At 38.9% G+C, this 27832-nt stretch overlaps 2 protein-coding genes across 6 annotated transcripts in view; one reads left to right on the top strand and one right to left on the bottom strand.

Moving 5' to 3' along the window:
• Positions 1 to 747: 747 nt before the first annotated feature.
• Positions 748 to 27611, top strand: MDM2 (MDM2 proto-oncogene). 5 transcript variants are annotated; one of them, XM_077913770.1, is made up of 11 exons: positions 750 to 897; positions 1590 to 1674; positions 3994 to 4068; positions 6300 to 6433; positions 9054 to 9103; positions 12745 to 12812; positions 12975 to 13071; positions 17740 to 17900; positions 23216 to 23371; positions 24104 to 24181; positions 26536 to 27611. In XM_077913770.1, the coding sequence occupies exons 2-11, from the start codon at positions 1594 to 1596 to the stop codon at positions 27097 to 27099; spliced, it is 1464 nt and encodes a 487-aa protein (XP_077769896.1). In that variant the 5' UTR covers positions 750 to 897; positions 1590 to 1593; the 3' UTR covers positions 27100 to 27611. The 5 variants fall into 5 exon arrangements, with proteins under 5 accessions (XP_077769899.1, XP_077769896.1, XP_077769897.1 ...); XM_077913771.1 differs by lacking the exon at positions 750 to 897 and adding an exon at positions 1200 to 1411; XM_077913772.1 differs by lacking the exons at positions 750 to 897; positions 1590 to 1674 and adding an exon at positions 1705 to 1793.
• The window catches only part of CPM (carboxypeptidase M), a 92579-nt gene continuing 78960 nt past the window's right edge, over positions 14214 to 27832 (bottom strand). The window contains exon 9 of the mRNA XM_077913777.1: positions 14214 to 14377. Within this exon, the coding sequence (XP_077769903.1) occupies positions 14357 to 14377 (21 nt within the window). The 3' untranslated portion in view covers positions 14214 to 14356. The remainder of the gene's footprint in view (positions 14378 to 27832) is intronic.

A 27832-nucleotide genomic window follows, 5' to 3' on the forward strand; every position in this document is an offset into this window, starting at 1 on the left:
CGAGCCCCCCGCCCCGGGGAGGACTGGGGGGGACTGGGGGGGACTGGGGTCGGTGCACCGCCCCGGGGGGCCTCCTCCCCCCCACCCCGCACCCGCTCCAAGCCGACCGTCCTTCCCCCCTCCCCCGGGCCCCTACCCGCACCCCAAGCCGCCTCCTCCCTCCCCCCCACCCCCCACCTTACCCCCCCACCCCAGCCCCCCTACCCGCATCCCCCTGGGGGTCTCCTCCCGCGCCCCGCCTCTCGCCACCCAGGACCTCCTCCCCCCCGCACCCCAAGCCGCCTCCTCCCTTCTCCCCTCCCCCAACCCCTCCCTCTCCCCCGCGCCCCCCTACCCGCAACCCCTGGGGGCCTCCCCACCCCACCCCACCTCCAGGCCGCCTCCCCCTCCCCCACACCCCCCGGGTGGCCTCCCCCCCCACCAGCCAGGCGGAGGCGGCCCCACGCGGGAGCTGCGCGCGCCGCCCCCCTCCCCAGCCTCCCGGAGCCCTCTCCTGCCCCGCGAAGCCGCCTCCCCTCCCCTCCCCTCCCCCACCCCGAGCGGCCCCGCCCCCTCCCGGAGGCCCCGCCCCCGACGGCAGACGTGGGAGGGCGGGCGCGCGCGCAGAGCGCCCGGATGAGCGGCGACTTCCGGCGCGGGGCGGGCGGCAGGGGGCGCGTCGGCCGCACGTCGGCGGCTGGGCTCCTGGGGCCTGCGCGGCCCGGGCTGGGCGAGGGGACATGGGGCCGCCGCGCGCGCCGCTCTGAGCCGGGCCCGCGCCGCCGCCAGGAGCCTCCCTGCGGGACCGGGGCGTCCGAGCGCCGCCAGGGGCATGGCCGCCGGGGCCGGGGGCGGCGGGCTGCTGCGCGCCCCGTGAGGGGCCCAGGGGAGCCGCGGGGGCCGCTCGCCGAGCAGCAGGTACGGGCCGCGGGGCTCGTCGGGCGACCCGGGGCTCGCGGCCTTTGTGCGCCCGGGTGGGGGCGCGGGCACGTGGGCCGTGGGGCTGCTGGTCGGGAGGAGGGCGGGGCTTCGGGCCGCGAGCCGGGCGCCCCTCCCCCTCCCTTCTGCGCCCCCCCCCGGTCTCCGCGGGTGGTCGGGGTCAGGGTCACGTGGGCGCGCGGGCGAGGGGCGGGAGCTGTGCTGGAGCGGCCGGTCTCCCGGCTCGGGGCCCCGAAGGTGGCAGGTGCCTGTCGTGTGGCCTCCGCGGGCCGCGCGCCGTGTCTGGGCGAGTCTGGGCTGGTCCCGTGGGCAGGTTGACTCAGCTTTTCCCTTGGGGCGGGTCAAGTTCGGACACGTCCCGCGCACGCAGGAGCTGGAGCTAAGCCCCGACTTGCCTCCAGCTGCGGCTATTTAAGCCGCGCGTGTCCCCAGCTGCGCTCAGAGATAGGGACCTGTGCTCCCGACCCGCGGCCCCGACTCCGCCCGCATCCAGGTGAGGCCCCGCTTACTCTACTGCCTTTGCTCTAACAGGGACAGCACTCAAGGGCGTTATTTTTATCCCCTTTCCGTGTGTGTGACTTTGTTGTTGTTTTTCCCCGCAGATGTTTCATTATTTCGAGTTTTTATCTTGTGTTTTTTTTTTTCTTTTCTTTTCTTCTCCCCACTTGTAGGCAAATGTGCAATACCAACATGTCTGTGTCTACTGATGGTGCTGTAAGCACCTCACAGATTCCAGCTTCGGAGCAGGAGACCCTGGTTGGTATTTATGGGGGTGACCAACTGACTTCTGTTAGACCCGCATTTATAGCCCGGTTCTCCAAGCGAAACTAAACTGTGCCAGTCAGGGGCAGGTGTGAAGCAGCCCGTAAGAATCGGTACTTGTTTTCTCTCTTGGGTCCTTTATCACTCTGGATATAAAATTGAGTTCCATTACATTCTTAAACGTGGATGCTGAGGTCATGTTCGTTACAAACCAATATTTGTTTTCTGTTTTGACTTGTCAATGTTTAACTCTTTGAAACGGTTTTTGAAAATCACAAAAGTTAACTCACGCTTGTAAAGATTTTTGGGCATCAGGGAAATGTAAAAAAGCTTGGAAGCTGAAAATTCTAGTCTTCTCTTTTGGCGGTGTCTTTTAGGTCTTTCTCTCTGTGTATCCACATACATACATGCACATTTTATTTTATTTTTTTTAAAGATTTTATTTATTTATTCATGAGACAGACACAGAGAGGCAGACACACAGGCAGAGGGCGAAGCAGGCTCCATGCAGAGAGCCTGATGTGGGACTGGAACCCAGGACTCCAGGATCAGGCCCTGGGCTAAAGGCAGCGCTAAACCGCTGAGCCACCCAGGCTGCCCTATTGTGTTTTTCTTAATAATTTGTAGTAGTTCTTTGTGTTTCAAATGTATTAGACATCTGTCATTTACAAAGATTGCATAGAACTTTGTTGTCTTTTTCCTATTGAGAATGTTTAAGTGAAGTCCAGTTTATGGACTTGTTGGTTTTCGCATTTCATATCATGCTGTGGAAGAACTTGCCCATCCCAAGATTATACAGATAGAGTCCTGTATTTTCTTGTAGTACATCTAGATCTATCTTTGTATTTCTTTTTGTTATTAAATGTAAGATTAAGAATGGTATTTGTAGTTTTCTTATACGTATTTTAGGTCTTAATAAACTGATGGCTTTCCTTTACAGATTTTTATTTTGAGTTTTCTGTAGTTTGAAGTTAATATAGCATACATAAAATTTCAGGAGAAAAAATTTATCTTTCAAGAGAGAGTTCATTAAGTCTAAAAGTGAAGTGTATATGTAAGGACACACACAGAAGTGCGAGCAGAAAAGTTAAAGATTCAATACCACACTTACTGTGTATTTTAAGTGTTTTGGTTATTAGATAATATTCTGTTGATTAGCTAGAAATAGGCAGTTTTTCTTAAATCTAGTTTTGAGAGTTCTATTCCAAACTGGGATGCTGTTAGATTTCAAAGTTAGATAAAGGAAAAGAGTATATTGAGAAGAGGAACAGAGGCACCTGTCTGTGTGGAGGTGGCAAGCTGTAAAGACCCTTGAGTTTTACAGATTTTGATGCAGCATCAGTTAGGGAGAAAGAGAATATTATATCCCTACCTCCTTGCCAGTCATTTCCTCAATATCTAGAGATTGTAAAATCTCTAGATCAGGGTCACGTACACCCTAGCCTGTGGGCTGTATTTGACCTCCTGCCTATTTGTGTAGCCATGGCCATTGGGTTCAGTATCTGTATTTGAATCCAGACCTGGCAGGAAAGTCTTAAAATATTTGCCATCTGGCTCTTTATAGAAAAAATTGACTCCCAATCTATTTGGTGGGTTCCTTAAACACAGCTCATGTTTTATTTACCATTTGCCCTCCCAGTACCTACTGCTGTCTGGTGCGTGGTGGAAGCTCAGTAAATACTTGTCAGTAGGTATTTGAAATGTAGATCACCTAAGAGGCAGCATGATATAGTAGGAAGAAAATGCTGGTTTGTAGTTGAGGGTTGTGAATTGCAGCCTCAGATCTGCTTTTAATTATCCTTGTCAGTTTGAGTTATTTAAATCCTCTAGCCTTTAGGAGCCTAATGTGTGGGAAGAAAAGATTGGGAAACAGAATTACCTTAAAGACTTACTCTTTTCTCTTGGACTTTGCAATTTAGTTTGTGGTAATCTTATTGGAGTATTCCATTTATAGCTAAGTTTAAGGTAGTAAGCAAATAATAGAAAGAGCTGGAGGAAAAGAATAGTTTTCACTGCCTTGGCATGGATACTGTGTTTGATTGCAGCTGATGATACTTGAGGATTCTGTGATTATTTGCATAGTAATGAAATCAGCATTTTTTCCCAACTGCCTTGATAAGTCTATGATCTTCAGTTTCTATTGTCTGTTACATTTAGTGAAAACATTATGACTTAATTTTTGAGTTCTAATCTTGTGAGATTGTTAAATACAACATCTACCTTTATTGAAGTTCTTCATGGACATGCTTGCTGTGGGGATTATAGCTCTGGAATAATTTTGGAAGTATAATAGCAGCTTTTTGTTCTTTGTAGGTTAGACCAAAGCCATTGCTTTTGAAGTTGTTGAAGTCTGTAGGTGCACAAAAAGACACTTATACTATGAAAGAGGTAAGCTAAATAAAGAGTTAACAAGATAACTAATGTTTTGTTAGTTACATGTGGCCATGGGGAGAAATTGACCATATAGAGGGAATTTTTTTTTGTTTTGTTTTTTTTAGTAAGCAGCAATATTAAGTATTGTCATTTGGATTATAAATTGAAGCTGAAATTCTAATTATACTTGAATATCATTTGTCAGGTAGGAATTCTTGAGATGAAGGGAGGCTTTGTAGGGGTTCTTAGCATTTTTGTGCTGTGGACTTAGGTGGCAGACTGGAAAAGTCTTCTCAGAATCTAGTTTCTAAATGCATAAACCAAAATGTATAGGATTACAAAGGAAAACAAATTACGTAGAATACAGTTATCAAAATAGTAAACAAGTTTGTGATATGTGCTTTTTTGTGTTAGCACATTGAATAATAAGATTTAGCAGGAGATTTTATGTAATTTCAAAGTAGTGAGGAGGATAGTTACTATTTTGAGATGTTTACACCAAGCAAAGTATGATATGAAAACACTTGTGATTTTTACTGGTGACATAATCACAGGTATTACTAATACTTTGTGGTTTGTTGCCTATATTCATAATTGAAGGAAAAGCTAAATTTCAGTTAAAAAGTAATGAAAATATAGATAGAAATTTTTTTTCCATCCAAATTAATGGATCCCCTGAATTCTATCCAAGGACTTCTTGGGCATCCATGGATCCCAGGTTAAGAACTTCTGCACTAGAGATACATGAGTACAGTATACTGATCTTTCTGGGATAGAGGTGAGCTGCTTCATGAACATATGTTCTATTTAACGGATACATTTCAATGTATTGTTCTCTAGCCTTAAATTTGTGCACAGAACCATGATTTTCAGTGAGAGATTGGGCCATCTTAGGCACAATTTCATTGTGAATGAAGTTTGCCTTTTCCCCATCTCTCCCACTTAGTTTGTGGGGCCCAGAGTGCTCAAAACACTGAAGTACCTTATCTACATCAGGTTAGTGGGTCAGGAAGAGACTCTGCACCTTTTTCTTTTTCAGCCACACTTTTTATAAACTGTATGGGATGTTTGGTAGGAGTGTAGGAGTCTTCTTCCTTTCCCCCTATCAACTTGTCTTCTTCAATCCATAGTCACCAGGTAATATTCTTTTAAGTCTGAGGCCGGTTTAACCAGTTAAGTCTACAGACAGTAGGGTAGCTTGCAGGGAAGCATGGAGGTTAAGGATGTTTTTGAGGTTAAAGCTGTATTTATGGCTGTTAACTTGGTTTGTCCTCATCATTATGTAATTGGTTAAGGAAACAAAAGGTATACATTTAAAAGTAGATAGAAATAAGGGGGAAATTGATTAGGCCATTATAAAGGTGTAGAAAGCTTTATTGAGTTTCCAGTTGTGGGATCTTTGTTCTGGGGCATGTGGGAGAGTGATGACAGCTAGTATGGGGAAGTAGAAAGAACTCTGGACTTAGGAGTCAGAAGACCAGGTCCCATTTCCTTATCTCTAATACAGTGAAAACAAATCTATGAAGTAGCAGAAGAATGAGATAGTACTTGTTAAAGTACATTTAAACTGTAAAAAAAACCAAACACAAAAAAACCATAGATATTTAGGTGGTTAATAGGTTTGTATGTGGATGTCTTAAGGTGTATCATTTATTTCATTGTTTTAGTGGAGCATACAATATTTAACTGTATATGCATGATTCACGGTTACTATTTTGATTATTTATTGTTGCATAGATTATATTGATGTCTTCAAGAGTTTATTTTATTCACCAAATTCTTCCAAACTGTTGTGTAGATGTAATTGGTCACTTTCCTGTCGTCCTCACCTGTGATGACCTCAGGCTGTTGAGCTGTATGGTGTTTGGGACTATTTAATAAATGACTTTAGGTCACTGCTATATTTCAGTTGATGATTTGATTTTGTAACTTTTTATTGCTCTCAGTGGTTTTGCATTTTGCTGCCCTTTCCCTTCTAGTATGTATATACGTAGTACCTAGGTATCTGGGCAGAGTTAAAGTCCGTTACACATACATAATTTAAGTAAATTGGAGAAGCAGTGTCTACTCCCATAAATTAAAAGGAAAAGATTTAGAAGGTTTTTTTAAGAGTACAGAATAGTTGTTATTCTAGACCATTTTGGGTATGGTTGCTGGTTTAACCATCTTTAGATAAATGAGAAGTTGAATGTATTTGAAACTAACATTTAATTTTCTTTAATCTCAGAATCCTATTTCTATTTCAGGTGATATTTTATCTTGGCCAGTATATTATGACTAAACGATTGTATGATGAGAAGCAACAGCATATTGTGTATTGTTCCAATGATCTTCTAGGAGATTTGTTTGGAGTGCCAAGCTTCTCTGTGAAAGAGCACAGGTAAATTCTTCAGTTTAGTCCGTTGTAAAAAGCCAGCTGGGCAAACATTTCAGTTTACCTCCTCCTTTTGTTAGAGAAAAATTGTTGCATGCAGAAATTGAATATAGCATATTGTTTGAGAACCTGAATTCTGGAATCTAATAAATCTGGGTTTGAGACCTAGCTCAGTCCTTTACTAGCTGTGTGACTGGGTAAATTGATTTACCCTCTCTGAGCCTCAGTTTATCCTACTTGTAGGGATAATATAAATACCTCATGTGTAAGTTACGAAGAAACAATGTGTAAGAAGCAGTGCTTGACACAGAGAAGGCATTTAAATGTTAGTCACAGGGGTGCCTAGGTGACTTCAGCTCAGGTTATGATCTCAGGGTCCTAGGATGGAGCCCTGGGTCAGGCTCCCTGCTCAGTGAGGAGTTTGCTCTTCCTTCTCCTTCTCCCTGTCCCCGGCTTGTGTATACTCTCATAAATAAATATTTACCCAAAAAATGTTAGTCACAATTACTGTGTATTTAAAAATATTATTGCAGTTACTTTGAAAGGTAGTCTTTAGGCCACACTGTGGTAAAGGTTTAAGTTTGAGCCTTACTTTGGAGAATATTTTGTCATACATCATCATAGCACTTAATCGGCTAAATTTAACCCAGCTAACATTTCTAGAATTACTCTATTAGGAATTGAAGACTGTTTTTTCAGTCATTCTTTCCTTACATTAGAATTCCTTTTCCCATTTGGTTTAGTACAGTCCATGTGGAGCCTTAGTATGATGTGTAGCTTAATAAATGGGAGGAATACTCTTTCACATGAAACAACTAGATTCTACTAGTATAATGTTCAATAATAGTGTAGCTAAAAAGATAGTATTTAAATGGAAAATTTATAACTCTGAAACTACTTCATTATATAAGCATAATATGTATTCATTATTGGACAGTAGGAAAAGGCATAAAATGAAGAATAGGAAAAAAAAAGTCTAGTTTGTCATCAAATAGTATTTTTTTATTTTATTTTTATTTTTTTATTTCTATTTTTTTTATCAAATGGTATTTTTAACTTGTCATTTCTATATTACGTGTAGATGTGTTTTGACTCAGTTGTGAACATACTATGTTTAATTTTGTCATGCTTTTTAATTTAACACTGTATAAATATTTATCTGATTTATATTCCTATTTTGCATTTGGCCTTGGGATCTAGGCTTTATTGTATAAATTTAAAAATTAGGGCAGCCTGGGTGGCTCAGCGGTTTAGCACCGCCTTCAGCCCAGGGTGTGATCCTGGAGACCCGGGATCGGGTCCCACGTTGGGCTCCCTGCATGGAGCCTGCTTCTCCCTCTGCCTGTGTCTCTGCTCTGTCTTTCTCTGTGTGTCTCTCATGAGTAAATAAATAAAATCTTAAAAAAAAAAAAAAAAAAAAAGAATTAACTGTATTGGTGACTTGGTACCATTTGAGTGTTGAATCTTCTGATAATGTTCTGGGGTATGATTTTATAGTTTCTCAGATTGAAGGCATAGTTTAAAAAATTATCTTTGACTTGAATTCTACTATGTTGAATAGTTGAACAGTGGGGAAATTATTGACTGGGAAAAAGAATATGAATAGGAATATTGATATTTATAAGTTTACGGAGCTGTATCATTAGTCCCAAGGGGAAAAGAAATATTTGGGAGTGGTATTTCCCCTTAATGATGAGAATTAGAAATTATATCATGTGACCAGTAACATTGTCTAAAATCATTAGCTTAAAAGAAAGTATGCCATAATATCAGTGAAAATTAAAATAGGTGAATTGTCTTTCTATTGGGATGTAAGCTCCATGAGGGCAGAGATTTGTTTCCATTTTATTTCTTTTTTTCCTGTTTCTAGAATAGTGACTGGTTCATCATAGGTTTTCAGTCTGTGTTTATAAATGAATGAAGGAAGCTTCATCTCTTAATAGATTTTAATATAAGAAAGAAAATCCATTAGGTGATTGGTCCATGGTTGATAGAAATCAAAATTACAATTGTGCATGATCCACTGTCTTTGTAGGCAGTCTACTGCCTTTTTTTTTTTTTTAATTTTAGTTAATTATTCATGAGAGAGGCAGAGACATGGGCAAAGGGAGAAGCAGGGTCCCTGTGGGGAACCCAACATGGGACTTGGACTTACTTGTTCTAGGTACTCCGAGATCACGCCCTGAGCTGAAGGCAGACACTTAGTTGCTGAGCCACCCAGGTGTCCCTAGGCAGTCTACTTTTAAACTTTAAGCACAGAGATAGAAATTTTCTTTTTTGTTTGAAAATAGATCTATCAACCCTGTTTCTGCATTCACACTCATTCTCTGGGGTCTTTTGGTAAAGTCCAAACAAGACACATTTCAGGAAATGGAGATAGGAAATCCTTCCAGTGAGAGAGACCTTTGTGATTAATAAGAGTAACTATGTAATCATTGGACAACTAATTATCATGATGCTTTTTTTAGGACCTTGCTTGCCAGTGACTTAGTTTGAATGCAGTGATTTAAAATTTTTAGCTTATGTACAATTTAGTTAATGCTAACGTGTATATAAAAATCTGAAGTCCTATTTAATATATTTTTATTTTAAGATGTACATCTCCTTTTTTCCCTGTCCCTACTAGGAAAATATATACAATGATCTACAGAAACTTGGTAGTAGTCAATCAGCATGGTAAGTTAATTTTGAATACCATAAATAAGCACTGTAAAATATTTTAAAGACATTTTGTGTATGTGGAGTCATTTAACAGGAAGAAATGAATTGTATGAACTAAAGCAACATAATACTAAGGTTCTAATGCAGATTTGTGATATGTAAAGTTAAATACCTTTATTCCACCAATTTAAGCCTTGGAATATCAGTATTAGAATTTGTTTTGAAATATTTCTTTTCTGGGGGATCCCTGGGTGGCACAGCGGTCTGGCGCCTGCCTTTGGCCCAGGGCGCGATCCTGGAGACCCGGGATCGAATCCCATGTCGGGCTCCCGGTGCATGGAGCCTGCTTTTCCCGCTGCCTGTGTCTCTGCCTCATTCTCTCTCTCTCTCTGTGACTATCACAAATAAATAAAAATTAAAAAAAAAAAAAAAAGAAATATTTCTTTTCTGGATTTTTGGGGAGCAGTACACAAGTATTTGTTAAATATTTTTAAAATTTTTCTTTTTATTTTAATTCCAGTATAATTAACATAGTGTTATATTAGTTTCAACTGTACAATGGAGTAATTCAACAATTCCATACATTAACTGACAGTCATCATGACAAGTGGACTCCTTAATCCCCATCACTTGTTTAACCACATTCCCCCACCTACCTCCCCTTTGATAACCATCATTTGTTCTCTATAGTTAAGAATCTGTTTTCTTGCTTTTGTTGCTTAAATTCCACATAAGAGTGAAATCATATGGTATTTGTCTTTCTCTGACTAATCTCACTTAACGTTATATTCTCTAGATCCATCCATAGTGTTGCAAATGGCAGGATTTCATTCTTTTTATGGGTGAATGCTATTCCACTGTATAGATATGTACCACATCTTCTTTATCCGTTTATCCATTGGTGGACGCTTTGGACGCTTCCATATTTTGGTTTTTGTAAAGAATACTGTGTATATCTTTTCGAATTGTTATTTTTGTGTTCTTTGGTTAAATAGTGGAATTACTGGATCATATGGTGATTCTATTTTTCATTTTTGGGAAACCTCCATATTATTTTTCACAGTGGCTGCACCATTTTGCATTCCCACCAACAGTGCATGAAGATTACTTTTTCTCTACATCTTTACCAACGTTTGTTGTTTCTGAAAGGTAGATAAATTCGAGGTCATGCTTATTAGAGGTATAACACCCCTTGAAATGTGTACTGGAAAGGTTTTGGGAGGTTATATAGATATCTAATATGAATGAATGAATGAGTCCTCTTTTGTTTTTGTTTTTTTTGTTTTTTTGTGTGTGTTTTTTATAATAGACAAAACTTTTATCAATTTATTAAAAATGGCATTTCCCTACCTGTAGACTTACAGTTCTTAACTGGTTATTTTTAGGTCACATACTCCGTGGATAATCTGATGAAAGCATTGGGTTCTTATTTTAGTAGAGATACACATAAACATATACAGTGATATACTGGTAAATCTTTAACAACCCACTTTTTTTGGGGAAATGCCCTGATTTATGGTGTTTTCTGATCCCATGGTGTAAATACATTGGCCATTTTCAGGCTTCATACATGGACTTGGTAAAAAGAGGCACACAGCTTTGAGTACGGGTAGGAGCGGTCTCTCAGCACACCATAGACTTTTTTTTTTTAACATAGACTTCTTATAGCCTCCCCTCAACTATAATTTTAAGAACTGTTCTCATAAGCTTGTTTACTTCGTACAATGAACTGACCACTCTTTTGTGCTTCCACTGTTGTGTATTTAGGTTTTGTTACATTCTTTTGTTATACTTGTTTGTATTTCTGTTTCTTGTTTCCTAAGCAGGTTTGCATTATATATTAACAGTATGGTGTTTTATTAATATGTTTAATAAATGTGTTGAGTTGAATGCTCTTCCAAAGCTAGGACTTAAGACCCAGAAAAGGACATCACTGTCTTATCCTAGAGTAGAAGTGACTGTTAGTTTGGTGACATGTTTTGTTGTTTTACAAAAACTCTTTATGAATTCAAATGAAGGCAAATAAAGCAAGCAACTATAGTATTGTAGTAGCATTTTCAGTTTTCTTAAATATTACCCTGATGTATTGATTCATTCATGTAAAGAAACCTTGGGTAGATTACTAGAAAAATTGTATATTAATGAGTTGGTAACCTGTGGATTATTTGGGTATTTCCGTTTTGAGTTTGTTTCAGGTTTCAGTTTAGTAGAATTCATTTCTGCACTTCTGTAACTGTTATCAACCTATCACTTCTCAAAATTTCCTTTTTATTTAATCTGCATTGTAACATAATACAGATATAACAACATATTAATATAATATATATTATTTATTATATTAAAATGAAATATAGCTTGTCTGTATCTACAACTTAAAATCCACATAACCTGTGATAAAAAGAAATAAACTGTTATGATAATGTGCATAATTTTAAAATGTTAGTGAGCGGGCCTGACATTCCCATTAAGGTGAGGATGTTTCCGAGGGAGTAACAGGGTATTTGATTATGATCTTTGGCAACTGTGTATATTCTGTGTGTATTTGAAATTTTGACTTCTGAACTCCACGTCTTGTACATCCAACTACAAGCTAAACCTACCTACCAGAATGAGTTTCATGCATTTAGTTCATTATCTTTCCATCCTAATTTGTTTATCTTCTGAAGTTTCTCTCTTGGTGAATGATCCTGTTTACCCACCCAAGGCAGAATCTTGGCATCCTCCATAATGCCTTTCTCCTTTGCCTCGTGTATCTGATGCCTGGCCTTGTTGGTTTTTACCTTTTTAACTTATCTGGAATTGATCTCTTTTCCATGCCCCAGTTTAGGCTTTAATACTTTGGCATTTGTATTATTGCAGTTACTGTCTACTACTGGCTTCCCTGCTTCTCTCTCCCTCTCTCCCCCTCTCCCCCCCCCCACCCCCCCCCTCTATTTTGCCAAAGTGATATGTCACTTCTCTGCTTAAAGTGACCATGTAGGGGTTCCTTATTGTTCTCTGGATAAAAAACTTGCTGTGTACTGCAAATCAGTTTTATCTATTGGATTAAACATTTTTAACGGTGAGTGGTTGCAACAGTGCCATTGGGCAGATTCTAAAGTGTCAGCCAGGAAGGATGCAACGATGCAGGATTGACGGCACGAGGGCTACTTGTTGACATCCTTGTTCTGTTTCACAAGACACACAGAATCCTTTATGAGCTTTCTTACATGCCGGTAATAATTAACTGCCTATAGTTCCCTGCAACAAACATTGGTAATTCACTTCTGGATGCTTTTTTTCATGGAGTATTCTCTTCTGGAATAGCCTTTCTTAGTCCTACTTCTTCATATTCTACTGTAAAACCTTTCTTGATTCCTTATTCCTCAGACCTGCCCTATCCCTACCAGATTGCTCTCGTCTCCAGTGATTTATCTTACAATACTTCTTTTATCGTGTTTATTATGCTTTTATTACTTCTAATGTAATGCTACTCTGTATTAAAATTGAATTATTTACATCTCTGATATCTAGCATGAGGTTGGCTCCTGGGAGATACACATTTAATGTTTGTTGAAAGATTAAATTGTGTAAGTTTGTCCTGGCCTGACAAACTAGTTTCTTTCCTAGTTTGTAATTCTTTGTTGTTGTTACCTTCCCCCCCACCCCCCCATCAGAACCATCAGATTCAGGCACATCTGTGAGTGAAAATAGCTGTCACCGTGAAGGTGGGAGTGATCAAAAGGTAATCTGGGAATGAACACATTTTATAATGTTTTTTGAAAGTTAGATTATTTTAAACAAGTAATTTTTAGCTTCCTGGTGTTACAAGTTCGTTTTTGTTTTTTTCTCTCCCCTCCACACTGCCCCCCCCTCCCGCCCCGCCTCCCCGCCTTGAATGCTTAAGGACCCTGTGCAAGAGTTGCAGGAAGAGAAACCTTCATCTTCAGATTTGATTTCTAGACCATCTACCTCATCTAGAAGGAGAACAATTAGTGAGACAGGTATTTATGATTATTTAATTGGCACTTTCAAATAGCTTTTGACTGTTTATTTTCTAATAAAATTAATGCATTTAGACTAAATGAAATTGTGTGGGGTTTTTTGCTTTTAGATGAATGCATTTCTGAGTTTCTTTCATACCTATTTTTATATGATTTATTTGGCTTAAAAATTTCTTAGCAACATTTTTCTGGTTGACTATAGCAGGCACAGTTTCCTGGGCCCCACTGGAGTTTATAGTTAGCCAGCTGTCTATTATTCAAGGTAATAGAGGACAAGTATATAAACTATTTTAGCCCTTATTCTTAATTATTGTAGCGATTAAAATATTTATTGTTTCTAATAAGTGATAAAACACAGCACTGAGTTTAAAACCAAAGTAAATAATATCGTAGAACTGACAATGAGATAAAATAGCGGAGAACATTTTTATAGAGAAAAGATTGTGGAGAAGGCTATTGCTTGATCAAAATTCATAATAACTAAAACTGTGATTGAGATGAAAGAAGAATTCAGCAGATCAGTGAGATAGAATAGATAAAAACCCAGACTCGTATGTCCATGAAGGCAGAGAGCGGAAAGGACAGAGGATATTTGTTAACTGCATGGGACTGGAACAAATGGTTAGTTATTTGGGGAAGAAAAAACAAGTTCTATCTGTACCATATATGAAAATGAATTCCAAATGAGTTTAAAAGATAAATGAAAAAGATATTTGACGGATATTCGCTTTAAATTTGACAGTGTTAATACCCTTATCACATAAAAAGTTCCCTCAAATTGAATAAAATATTAAAGATCCATATCGCTAAAAAAGCAAAAACCCAAATTTTTCATAGTAAATATAAAATGACTAAAATATGAAAGGGGGGTGGATTTTAGTGATTTTGCTTTATAGACAATAAAAAATGCAAATGTGTTTTTTCTAGGCTATCAAATTATTGCAACTCTTGCAAAGAAACTGGGTCCTGGGATCCAGCCCCATGTCAGACTCATCCTTATTAACTTGTGTGTTGGCAGTGATAGACTATTGGTGTATCAGTTGGTATAAGTTGGTGTTAAACCTTTACAGATTTAAAAAGGCTTGGAGTTCTTACCCTTATCCCAGTAACTCTACTTCTAGAAATCTATCCTAGAGATATAAACAAATTCAAAGATTATATATTTAGAGACACTAATTTTACAGCATCATTTATAATTGAAGACATACATGGTAGAAAATGTCATCACTCTAGTTCAGGCCATTGCCCTGTCTTCCTTGATCACAGCAGCAGTGTCCCGATTTTCTTACTCCTGCTCTTTGTGTTCCTTCACATAGTACCAAAAGAGATGGTAAAAGGTAAATTGAATTATATCATTTCTTGCTTAGCCACTTTGGTTACTTCAAATAAAACCCGTACTCTTTACCTTGGCCTACAAGGCCATGATCTACGTTTAACCTGATTTTTGGCCTTTTCCCTCCACCTTTATTGTTTCCATTGTATTGATTATTTGGTTTCTCAAGTCAGAATTCCTTCCTGCCTTAAGGCTGTTTACACACAGTTTTTTTCTGCCAGGAGTTCTTCTATCTTTGTGTATGAGGTGAGCTCCTCATTTTTTCTGTTTTTGCTTAAATGTGACCTTCAGAAAGAGGCTGTCTCTAACCAGCCAGAAAAGCAGATTCTTTCTTTTCCTTAGCTCCCTGCTTGTTTCCTCATAGTACTCACTATAGCTTGTAAATAATTATGTTTCAATTGCCTTGATGTTTGAAATTAAACAACTTCTGGTGGCAGGGATGACAGTTGACTTCACTTTTGTATATACTCACTGCCTAGCACTGTGCCAGACAGTAAGCAGGTGCTCAGATTTGTGGACTAAATGGTTGAATTGTAATGAACAGTATAGAGACGTCTGGGTGGCTCAGTCGGTTATGCCTTTGGCTCAGGTCATGATCTCTGGGTCCTGGGATCCAGCCCCACGTCAGGCTCTGCTCAGAGGGGGTCTGCTTCTCTCTCTGCCTCTCCCCCCTGATCATGTACTCTCTCTCTCTCAAATGAATGAATAAAATCTTAAAAAAAAAAAGATAATATATGAACCTATGTCACAGACCCCATATTCTGCAGCCATTAAAAATAATATAAAGGAAGATTTAAGACAAAACTACCCCCAAATAGTACACGTAGTGTGATTCAGATATGTTTTTTTTTAATTAATTAATTTATTTATGATAGTCACACAGAGAGAGAAAGAGAGGCAGAGACACAGGCAGAGGGAGAAGCAGGCTCCATGCAAGGGAGCCTGACGTGGGACCCGATCCCGGGTCTCCAGGACCGCGCCCTGGGCCAAAGGCAGGCACCAAACCACTGCGCCACCCAGGGGTCCCTCAAATATGTTTTTTAAAGGAAATAAGGGCAGCCCAGGTGGCTCAGCGGTTTAGCACTGTCTGCAGTCCAGGGTGTGATCCTGGAGACTCGGGATCGAGTCCCATGTCGGGCTCCCTGCATGGAGCCTGCTTCTTCCTCTGCCTGTGTCTCTGTCTCTCTCTCTCTCTTTTTGTCTCTCATGAATAAATAAAATCTTTAAAAAAAAAAAAAAGAAATAATGTAAACTGGAAAATTATTACAGTAAAATGTTAGTAGTTATCTTTATGGTAGCACTAGAAATAATTTACTTTTTAAAAATTTTCTATTTTTTAAATATTTCTATGATGAGTATATATTTTAATAATCAGGAAAAGCCCCAATTACTATTTTTAATGGAAGTAAAAATTATGAATCAACATGGTTTAGGCTTCAACCATGATCACCTTTTATAAGGAATAAAACATGATTAAGAACTTAGATCAAGAACTTGTGATCTCGTTGTGGAGATCAACGCAAAATTACTTAAAATATAGGATATAAAAGTGGAGAATTCAGAGGGAAAAATGTCTTTTGGCCAGGATGGTCAAGAGAAGGACATGGAGTGAGCAGAAGTATGCGAGTTGTACCTGTTTCGGGCATATGGATTATAGTTTAATTAATAACCCTATTTGGTACTTACTTCAGTAAAAGGCTGCAGTGAACACCCTTGCTACCTACGTTTTAAAGTAATATTGCAGGTATTTCTCTATCTCTAGAGATTGCCCACAAAATGTATTATTTTAGATTTCTACAGTGTATAAAAATGTATTCTCAAATCTCTTGAAACTGTCTTTCATTTTAATTTTTGTAATTCTTGTGGGTAAAAAATGGTATCTTGTTTTAATTTATGTGTCCCTGGTCAGTAGGAGGTAGGGGATTTTTTTTCATGTTTATTCTTTGTATTCTGTGAATTGCTTTTTCATTGAGTTTTTTTAATTTAATTTTTTTATTTTTAAGGATTTTATTTATTAGAGATCAGGAACGGGGGGTGGTGCGAGAGGGAGAGGGAGAAGTAGACTCCCCGCTGAGTAGGGAGCCCAATATGGGGCTTGATCCCTGGACCCTGGGATCAAGACCTGAGCCGAAGGCAGGTGTTTAACTGACTGAGCTACCAGGTGCCTTTTGACTTTTTTTGTTTTTTAATCAAATTTTGTTTTGTTTTACTTGATTGGTGTATATAATGTATAGTAACCATTTTAAGTATGCTGCGGATATTTTCTTTTAGTCTGACATTTGCTTTGTTTTGTTTATTTTGCCACATAGGCCTTAATTGATATAGTTTAATCTTGATAAACTTTTCTTGAAGGTTTTGTAGTGCTATATCATACTTCTTTACCCTGGTATTTTTAAATTTTTTTTAAAGGTTTATTTATTCATGAGAGACAGGCAGAGACACAGGCAGAGGGAAAAGCAGGCTCCATGTGAGGAGCGCGATGTGGAACTCGATCCCGGGACCCCAGGATCTCACACCCTAGGCCAAAGGTGGCGCTAAACCACTGAGCCACCCAGAGGTCCCTTTACCCCGGTATTATAAGAATGTTCTCTTACAAGTATCTGGATGATTTTGTTCTTTGTGTTTGGTTATTGAATTCACTTGGAATTTATTTTTATATTTGATATACTACACAGTAGGACTCTTATTTATGTTCCTGACAGGTTTGGTGACATTCTGACTTTAAGTCAGAGATCATTTATTCTTTAAAACAAAATATACTATATTTTCACTGGTTTTGATTCCTGTTGAAAATACAGAGTACTGAGGAAATTGAAATGTTAAGAATACCTTCTAAGTAGGGGGTGTCCAGGTGGCTCAGTTGGTTGGGCATCCAGCTCTTGGTTTCAGCTTGTGTTGTGGTCTTGGGGTCCTGGGATTGAGCCCCACATTGGGCTCTCTGCTCTGCAGGGGAGTTTGCTTCTCCCTTTGTGAGCATTCTCCCTCTAATGAATAAATTTTTTTCATAAAATCTTTTTAAGAAATAAAAATAAAATGGAGTGTTCTGGGGATGGCTCAGTCAGTAGAGCCTGTGACTCTTAAACTTGGGGTCATGAGTTCAAGCCCCACATTTGGCATAGTGCTTACTCTAAAATAAATACAGCATTCTGTTGTAGCTCTCAGTTGGACAGATCCACTAGAAGTGTTGACTTTTGAAACAGTAGTAATTGACTCTTTTCTCTGTTTAATTCCATTGAACTTAAATTTTGGTACAACTGGGTACTCAAGGGAGCTCATTTGCTAAATTGAATCCTAGTATGGGGTTTTAATTGATTTGTCTTTGTTTATGCATACAGAAGAACATGCAGATGATTTACCTGGTGAACGGCAGAGAAAGCGCCACAAATCTGATAGTATTTCCCTTTCCTTTGATGAAAGCCTTGCTCTGTGTGTAATAAGGGAGATATGTTGTGAAAGAAGCAGTAGCAGTGAGTCAACAGGGACGCCATCAAATCCGGTAATATTTTCATTTTAAGTAACACAAGACTCTTATTTTCAAAATCTAGTTCTAACAGTCCACTTGGACAGAATACACATACGTGTATGCTATGCACTTGCTGTTCTACGCTGTGGTAAATTTTTCTGTCAAATAAAACAACCGTATAAATTTTCTCTACTCCCAAAACCCCAGGTTCGAGAGAAGGGTGGAAGATAAGCAATTGCGGGGTGTGTGAATAAAATTTGTACCTTTATTAATAGTTGTTAGTATCATCCTACATTTTGGAGAATCTTTGTGGGCCCCTGTACCAATAGTAAACTCAATTCAAGTAAATTGGAGTGTAGAGTGGTCTGAGGATTTATAGTTTTACTTTTTAAAAAATAAGGGAAAAAGCAAATTTGGTTCAGTTAAATATCTTAGAACTCTAAGGCAGGTTTGTTTTGAATATTGAGAGTAACAGTATCTTTTTATTATAGCTACCAGCAAATCAGTCAGCAGAGTCTAAGCTACACATTTGTCGTACATAGGCTTAGATATCAGGAAAAGTCTGTTACTAAGGCTGTGGAATATAGGTATGTTATTGCATGGATGTACTTTAGTACTTTTTGATTATTAATACGATATCCCAAAGCGTTAGAAGTTCTTAAGAGATGTCATTGAAAATAGTTTGGTTAAAAAAAAAGTTTTTGCTAACAAGAATGCCTGACAAATGGAATATTCTCTTTCTGGTCATTAAGTATTTGTCTTTATTTATTTATTTATTTTAAAGATTTTATTTATTTATTCATGAGAGACACAGAGAGAGAAGCAAAGACACACAGGCAGAGGGAGAAGCAGGCTCCACACAGGGAGCCCGACGCGGGACTCCATCCTGGGTCTCCAGGATCAGGCCCTGGGCTGAAGGTGGTGCCAAACCACCAAGCCACCTGGGGTTCCCCATATTTGTCTTTAAAATACTAAAAATGGAACTTGTGATATGCCGGCACCTTGTGATCATTATTCTGGGTATTAGTGATCGTTTTATATCTCTTGGAAGGTGTAGGGAGTGAATGAAGTTGCGTGCTAGTAACCTTATTTTTAGTTTTTCTGTAATGTTACTTCTTAACATTGTTTACATTTTTCTTTTTGTCTTCCAACTCAGTGATTCTAAGGATACAGATGTGCCCTGTAGTTAGAATTTCATAGAGCTGTTACTTCTGTGGCCACTAGATGGCCTTGAGAGCAATTTCTTCAGTCAGTGGGTCTGTAAGTGTTTTCTGTGCCAGGTTCTGTCTAGCAGTGGGGTGGAGTGGTAGTCAGGGTAGATATTGGCCCTGCCCTCATGGGGAGACGTGGCATCAACAATTAAACAGGTAATTAAGGGGATCACTGGGTGGCGCAGTGGTTTGGCGCCTGCCTTTGGCCCAGGGTGCAATCCTGGAGACCCAGGATCGAATCCCACATCGGGCTCCCGGTGCATGGAGCCTGCTTCTGTCTGTCTCTACCTATGTCTCTGTCTCTCTCTCTCTGTGTGACTATCATAAATAAATAAAAATTTTAAAAAAATAAAAAAAATAAACAGGTAATTAAGATGTGGAGTAAATGCTGTGGGGGAAAACACAGGTTCTTGAGAGCACATGCATGTAATCTGAAAATTGAATCCAATTAAAGAAAGCTTGACATGGACACAAGCTTCATGTTTGGATAATTGTACTCCTTACTATCTATCTATCTATTTATTTATTTATTTTTAAAATTTTATTTGCATTTATTCTATGCAGAATTTACTCCTGGCCATAAGTTTTTGTTTCTTCAGTTTCTTCTGGGAGATCTTTTTCTTCTGTGCAACTTCCTCTTCTGGTTTAGGAACAATCTGCTCTTTTTCAGTAAGAATCATCTCAATGTGGCAGGGAGAGCTCATGTATGGGTTAATCCGGCCATGAGGTTCTCCGTCGCATCGTGAGGGCTTTGTTCACCTGGATGTGCTCAATGACCAGAGAATCTACATCTAAACCCTTAACTTCAGTGTTACTCTCTGCATTTTTAAGCATGTACAGTAAAAGTTCAGCACTTTTCTTGGGCCACCGACCCTGTGCCCAGCCCCACTGTTTGGCCTGCGCACACCTACCAACTCCACCATTGTAGTGACGGAATGGCACACACTGCTTCTGCAAAGTGACATCTTTCAGATACTTGGTGGCTTTTTGGATATGCATACCCTTGATGGCCTGGGCAGTTTCATGCATGTTCTTAAAATGAACATGAAGATTTGAACCTCTCAACGTGCATGATTTTGTAGGGTTTTCTGGGTCCGGTGAGTAGCGAACCATCTCCGGAGGTCACCTCAGGCCGCTCAGGGGGAGAGAAAGCCTTACAGATGATTTAAATAGAATTCCTATGCTCTTTAAACTTAGTCTTTGTTAAAGTTGTCTCAGAATTCTAGTTAAATGACATTTAAAGTCCTTGTTTTTGCTTTCTACCTGGGACACTGCCTTGTTACCAAAGCAACAGAGGATAATTTTCTTTTTGTTAGTCCTAGCCTTTCCTGTCTTCTAAAACTTGTCTACTGGGGATCCCTGGGTGGCTCAGTGGTTTAGTGCCTGCCTTTGGCCCAGGGCACGATCCTGGGGTCCCAGGATCGAGTCCCGCATTGGGCTCCCGGCATGGAGCCTGCTTCTCCCTCCTCTTGTGTCTCTGCCTCTCTCTCTCTGTGTGTCTGTCATGAATAAATAAATAAATAAATCTTAAAAAAAAAAAATAAAACTTGTCTACTAAAAATCAATGGTTTTTCAGGCTGAGTTTCTAGTTGTGAAAGCTTTTGGTAAGGTAGGATTTTTTTTCCCTCATCTTAGCTTATCTGAGAATGTTGTAGTCTTCATTTGGTGATGGCGTTCACCAATTTGTGAAGGGGTTAAAGGAACATGCGTTTGCCTTCCATCTTTCTTTCTTTTGGGTTTAGTAAATTGAGGAAGCTACTAGGCTCTATTCTAGGCTCTGTACTAGGCAGTTTACATGATATTATCTCAGCAGCCTCAAATTCCATTTATAGATGGGAAAGATCAGCTTGCGGGTTTAAAATAACTTGTTTAAGATCCCATACCTAATAATTGTCATAGTTGGAATTCAGGCAAAACCACGGACTTCTGACTTCAAAATTAATCTTTCCAGATCTTGCCTGTCTGATGCTTTTTACATGTGCAGTATTTTTAAAGTTTTTGGGTGGGTCATTCTTTTTCGAACATTAGCCACAACTTTAAAAAAATAGCTTTTAATCTGCCTTCTCCATAGCACCCTAGAACAGTGCCAGCAAACCTTTCCTGTAAAGGGCCAGATAGTAATTTATTTTGGGCTTTGTGGGCCCATTGTCTTTTTTGCAGCTACTCACATCTGCTGTGGGGCTAAAGCAGCTGTTAGAGAACAGGAAACGGCTGTGTTCAGTAAAACTTTATTTATAAAAACAGATGAGTAGTAGGCCATATTTTGCCATACTTACCATAGAAGATATTTGCTGAATGGGATACCTGGGTGGCTCAGCGGTTTAGTGCCTGCTTTTGGCCCAGGGTGTGATCTTGGAGTCCCGGGATCAAGTCTCACATTGGGCTCCCGGAATGGAGCCTGTTTCTCTCTCTGCCTGTGTCTCTACCTCTCTCTTTTCTCTATATGAATAAATAAATGAAATCTTTGTAAAAAAAAGATATTTGCTGAAACTTTAATGTCTTGTGATTTATCCTCATATTCTAAACCTAGTACACTAAATGCTAGTTAATGGAAGTATCCAGTTTGTTAGGTTACTTTATTATAGAGTCCCTGTTAAGAATTAGAACTGTAAATGGTCAATTTTGCTTTTACTACTATTTTCTTAATATCAGTTTTATTTATTTATTTAAGGTTTTATTTATTTATTCATGAGAGACAGAGAGAGAGAGAGAGAGAGAGAGGCAGAGACAGAAGCAGGCTCCATGCAGGGAGCCCAACGTGGGACTCCATCCCGGGTCTCCAGGATCAGGCCCCGGACCGAAGGCGGCGCCAAACCACTGAGCCACCGGGGCTGCCCTGAACATCAGTTTTTAAAAGTCTTTTGACCTCAATGTTTGTAAAATACTTTGTTTTTATAGATAATAGAAATATTAAAGATCATTTAATCCAGACTCCTCTCATAGATGAAGTAGCTGTGGTCTTTACAAGTTAAATATGTCCAAGGGTAAATAGCTACTTAGTGGCAAATTAAGAAGAAGAAAGTTTGTATTCTGATTCTTAGAGGAATGTACTTTTCCTAGTTCTAGCTTTTGGCTTTGATATGAGCCTATTCTTAGCCACTGACAGCAAATATTATGGGATTAATCATTTTATTATGGTTCTTACATTATAAATTGAGGAACCATATGAGCTGATACAGAATGTTTAAAATAAATTTTTAAAATTATGCCTGAAAGCTCTTTCAAATAAATTAGCAAAAGTTTATTAAAAAATACATTTCAAGACAGCCCGGGTGGCTCAGCAGTTTAGCGGCACGGCACCTTCAGCCCAGGGTGTGATCCTGGAGACCTGGGATCGGGCCCCACATTGGGCACCTGCTTCTCCCTCTGCCTGTGTCTCTGCCTGCCTCTCTGTGTCTCTCATGAATAAATAAAAATCTTTAAAAAAGAAATTTTTATAATGAGACACCTGGCTCCCCGCAAGGAGCCTGCTTCTTCTTCTGTGTCTCTGCCTCTCTCTGTGTTTCTCATGAATAAATAAAATCATTAAAAAAATTCATAATTACTGTGGGGTTGTAGCTACTAGCATTCTACTAATCTGAAGATATAAAGAGATTAACACGTTTTTAACTCAGATATCTAAGATTCATGTATGCAAAAGTATGCATAATTGACATGCAAAATTTATAATTATAGATCTATACATAAAAATACGTTAAATATGTAAGTAGTGAAGATAATTAGAAGTGGAAATGACAGAGGCTTTAGCAGAAAAGGATGAGTAGGACTTAGTAATTCCAGTGAGAAGGAATGTGTGAAAGTTGAAGTGCCAAGTTTGGTTTAGATAAAAATGTACATCTGGCTGATTGTTCATATTTGGGGGGTGGAGAGGAGTGTCTAGTTGGAGATAAGATGAAAATGTTAATATGGTCCTACTGTGTGAACCTGGAATGTCCAGGGGATTTGGTCTTATTCCTTTATGAAATGAGATTTTGAACAGGGAAAATAAATAGTAATGTAATAACCCAGAATCTTAATCTCATGTCATTGTGTAGTATGGATCTAAGGAGGAAATAGGACTATGGGGATGAGCTAGGAAGCTGTTACAGAGGCCAACAGGTAATGTACTCTAACAACTTTTCTCCCTTCTGATTTTAGGATCTTGATGCTGGTGTAAGTGAACATTCAGGTGATTGGTTGGATCAGGATTCAGTTTCAGATCAATTCAGTGTAGAATTTGAAGTTGAGTCTCTTGATTCAGAAGATTATAGCCTTAGTGAAGAAGGACAAGAACTCTCAGATGAAGATGATGAGGTAGTTTTATTTCTCTAATTACAGTCTAAAGTTCTTCAATATTTTCTATATTCATTGATGATAGTTGAAATAATGTCTTCTGATTTCACTTAATCTTTGACTTTTGATTTGTTCAAATTAGAATATTGTTTTGTGGACTTAAGGCTTTGGTAGTTCCTTCTGGTTCAATTTATATACTTGTAACTGTAAGTGTCAAAAAGTCAATAGTCCTTAGTGAACATTCTTATAATAGTCTTACTTTTTAAAAAATTACCCTCTTTGGGGCACCTGGCTGTCTCAGTAGGTAGAGCATGCAACCCTTGATCTTGAGGTCATGACTTCGAGCTCCACATTGGGGGGTAGAATTTGCTTAAATAAATTTCCCTCTTTTAATATTAACTTTTTAAAAAAGTACAGTATACAGTCAAACTCATTGGAGGTGACCACCTTCAACATTGCTAGCTATTTCAGTTATTTAATATCTCCATACTTATAAAATAGAAATGCTTATCCTGAATTTTTTGCCTTACTCATTTTAAATATCCTGTGTCTGTTGCCTTTTAACCATAATGGGTCAGGATTTCATGGTCCTTCACGTTTCCCCCTTCATACTCACTTATTCCATTTGACCTCTGTCTCAGATTTTTCTCATACACAGTAGTACATGCTATTCGTTTAGGACTAATCACTAAGAAGCCTTTCTGGTTAAGGAAAAAAGGTGATGGATTGATGCTAATGGATTTGTTTTATTAGGTGTATCGAGTAACTGTGTATCAGGCAGGGGAGAGTGATACAGATTCATTTGAAGAAGATCCTGAAATTTCCTTAGCTGTAAGTATACATCTGCTTTTTTAAGGAATCAAGAAAATACAGAGGTTAAGGTTAGAAAAACATGCCTAGTCTGCTTCCTGACGTGAGGTAATTTCTAGAAAAGTTTTAAAGCATTTTTGTCTTTATTTTTTGTGTTGGAATCTGTTACTGCATTTTTTAGGTTTTTTTTTTTTTTTTTTTTGGTGCCAGGATTGGAACTTTGAACATTTTTTAATTGAAAATTTCAAGTATGTACTTGAAATTTGACAGTTAGCTTTGACAGTTAGCAACATTTTGCCAGTCTTACTGATTTGTGTAGGATTTGCCTTGTAAGAATTCAGGACTGTGGGTGGGGGGTGCCAGGATGATTCAGTTAGTTGAGTGTTTGACTCGATTGTGACTCAGATCATGATCTCAGGATTGTGAGATCGAGCCCCACATTGGGCTCAGTGCTCAGGGCGGAGTTTGCTTGTCTCTCTCCCTCTGCGCCCCCCCACCCCCATGCATGCATGCTCTCTCAAACAAAATGTTAAAAAAAAAAAAAAATTCAGGACTAACACCTGGGTGGCTCACTCAGTTAAGTTTTCCAACTCTTGATTTCAGCTTAGGTTATGATCTCAAGGTTGTTGTTGAGGTCTATCCCTGTATCAGGTTCCATGGTGGGTGTGGGGTCTGCTTAGAATTCTCTCTTCTCCTCTCTTAAAAAAAAAAAAAAGTAACAATGAAAGAAAGAATTCAGGACTTGAAACATTTATGTTTCATGCTTCAGGAGGTTCTTGAAGTATTGGAAGGATTTTTTTTTCTTTTTTAATTTTATTTTTTTATATTTATTTTTTATTGGTTTCAGTTTGCCAACATATAGAATGAGCACCCAGTGCTCATCCCATCAAGTGCCCCACTCAGTGCCCGTCACCCAATCACCCCCACCCCCCGCCCGCCTCCCTTTCTACCACCCTTTGTTTGTTTTTTTTCCTTTTTCTTTTTTAATTAATTTATTTTATGGAAGGATTTTTAACTGAATATTAATGCTTTAATTTTTGTTAATACTGCCTTTAATTATATTTGAATAGGAAATTTCATTTTCTTTCTTTTTTTTTTTTTTTTTGCTGAGTTGAAAACAATTATCCAAATGCAAAAAAGATGAAATTGTAAAACTTTTGAAAAAATTTTTACTGTATTAGAAAATAATTCAAGTAACTAGTTGACACATTTGATGTCAGACATAGATCCTGCAGTTTATTGGGCTCTTTGAAGCACTTCCTCTCCCATATTACAAAAATTTTGCCTTTGATTTTATCAGTTGGGTAGCAGCCTGTTTTGGGAACTTGAAAGAACTCATGTGGGAGAATGAACAGTCTCCATCCTTACTGCTAATTTTTTAGGTCATTTGTGAGGCAATTTAAAAATGGTTGTTCATGGCAAGTTTTACATGGACATTGTCCTCAGGCAAAAATCATGCTTCATTTAAGATAAGGATATGTTCCTTATTTTTTTTTAAGATTTTATTTTTTTATTCATGAAAGAGAGAGAGGCAGGGACACAGGCAGAGGGAGAAGCAGGCTCCATGCAGAGAGCCCGACGTGGGACTCGATCCTGGGACTCCAGGATCATGACCTGAGCAGAAGGGAGACACTTAACCATTGAGCTACCCAGGCATCTCAGGATGTGCTTGTGAAAAAGGCTGAGGATGGATGTTAAGGGAGGGAGTTTATTATCCAAACTCTGTGATGGCAGAAAGGTTTGGGAAGTAGGTTGAGGTATGAGAGAAGCAATACACACAGAGATGAGTATGGATAAGGGGCATATATTTTGGATAGTGACAAGGATGACAGATTTTAGCAGGCAAAGATTGCTGAGACGAATGTTTTAGTGTTTCCTTTGTGGATGAAGTTAGGGAACACTCAGTTGAACCCAGGTTTTAGAGCACTTCTAAGGCAGTCTCAATGATGCATTGGGCAGTAGTTTCATCTAGATTGATTGGGTGGGCATTGGGCATGGTATCTAGGGTTAAACCTTTAAGAGAGTGAAGTGGATACAGGCCTCACTTCAGAGTAAGACTGCATCATGCTTGCTTCAGCTAAATGAGCCAACTGTATCTGTGTCCTTAAACGTAACTATTTGGTACATGGTTAAGATCATGGTGAATACTTTTTTTTTTTTTTTTTTTGGATTCTTTAGCATGGTTTGGGGAAAAAATTCTGTACTTTATAATTATTCTTGAGGAAAGACTGTTACATGTCAAATGTTTTATATAAAACATGAAATGCTGGAAATTGAACTGTATGGTAGATTTTACCTCAGACATCTTGGAAATTGCTCATGTTGGCTATGACTAGTTGTTAAAGGGTTACAGAAACTCTCTTTTTTCATTGAAGGACTATTGGAAGTGTACCTCATGCAATGAAATGAATCCTCCTCTTCCACCTCATTGCAATAGATGTTGGGCCCTTCGTGAGAATTGGCTTCCTGAAGATAAAGGGAAAATCCCTGAGAAAGCCACACCAGAAAACTCAACACAAGTAGAAGAGGGCTTTGATGTCCCTGATTGTAAAAAAGCTGCAGCCAGTGATTCCAGAGAATCATGTGCTGAGGAAATTGATGATAAAATCACACAAGCCTCCCACTCCCAAGAAAGTGAGGACTATTCTCAGCCATCAACTTCTAACAGCATCATTTATAGCAGCCAAGAAGATGTCAAAGAATTTGAGAGAGAAGAAACACAAGACAAAGAAGAAATTGTGGAATCTAGTTTTCCCCTTAATGCCATTGAACCTTGTGTGATTTGCCAAGGTCGACCTAAAAACGGTTGCATTGTTCATGGCAAAACAGGACATCTTATGGCATGCTTCACGTGTGCAAAGAAGCTAAAGAAAAGGAATAAGCCCTGTCCAGTATGTAGACAACCAATTCAAATGATTGTGCTAACTTATTTCCCCTAATGGACATGTCTATAAAAGTAGAATTCTATATTTCTAACTATATAACCCTAAAAATTTAGACAACATAAAATTATTGTTTTTTTACACATATCAAAGGGGGATCTCGTATCTGTACATATAGATTTCTTCTCTGTAGTGTAATTTACCTATTTTGGAAGGAGAAATAGTAAATACTTTTTTTTAGAAAAATTTCACTTTTGTTTATATTTTATATTTGGGTTTTAATGTAATTCGAATTGGATATATAGCTCATCCCTAACCCTTACTCTTCATATTTTAAATGATTTCCACTTCTTAAAATTTAGAGAAGTATCTGTTTTAAAAAATATATAAATAGAATATTTAAATATATGTACATTCAGCATATGTTGTGCAGTGATTATGGTCCTTACAAAACATTCAAATCTGCAGATAGTTTCATTTACCATGCTTATGTGTTAAATTGTCTAAATTTTTAGGCTTAGTATATATTATTTATTGATTTACAAATAAAAATGTCAAATGATTAAGAATTGTTTCAACAATGTGATTATTGGGTCTTAAAAACTATTTTTGTAATGAGTTTTGTTAAAATAGAAATTAAACTTGAATACTGAATATTATTTGGGTAATCAAAGGTACAACTCTGTGCTTCTATTTTTGGAATGGCCAAGACTGTCCACTGTGGCAGCTTGATGCAGTTGGGAGCCTCCAAGGCATTGAATAAGGTTCAACTTGAGAGAACGATGTTACA

Source organism: Canis aureus, chromosome 11, assembly GCF_053574225.1.
Source record: "Canis aureus isolate CA01 chromosome 11, VMU_Caureus_v.1.0, whole genome shotgun sequence".
NCBI lineage: Eukaryota > Metazoa > Chordata > Mammalia > Carnivora > Canidae > Canis > Canis aureus.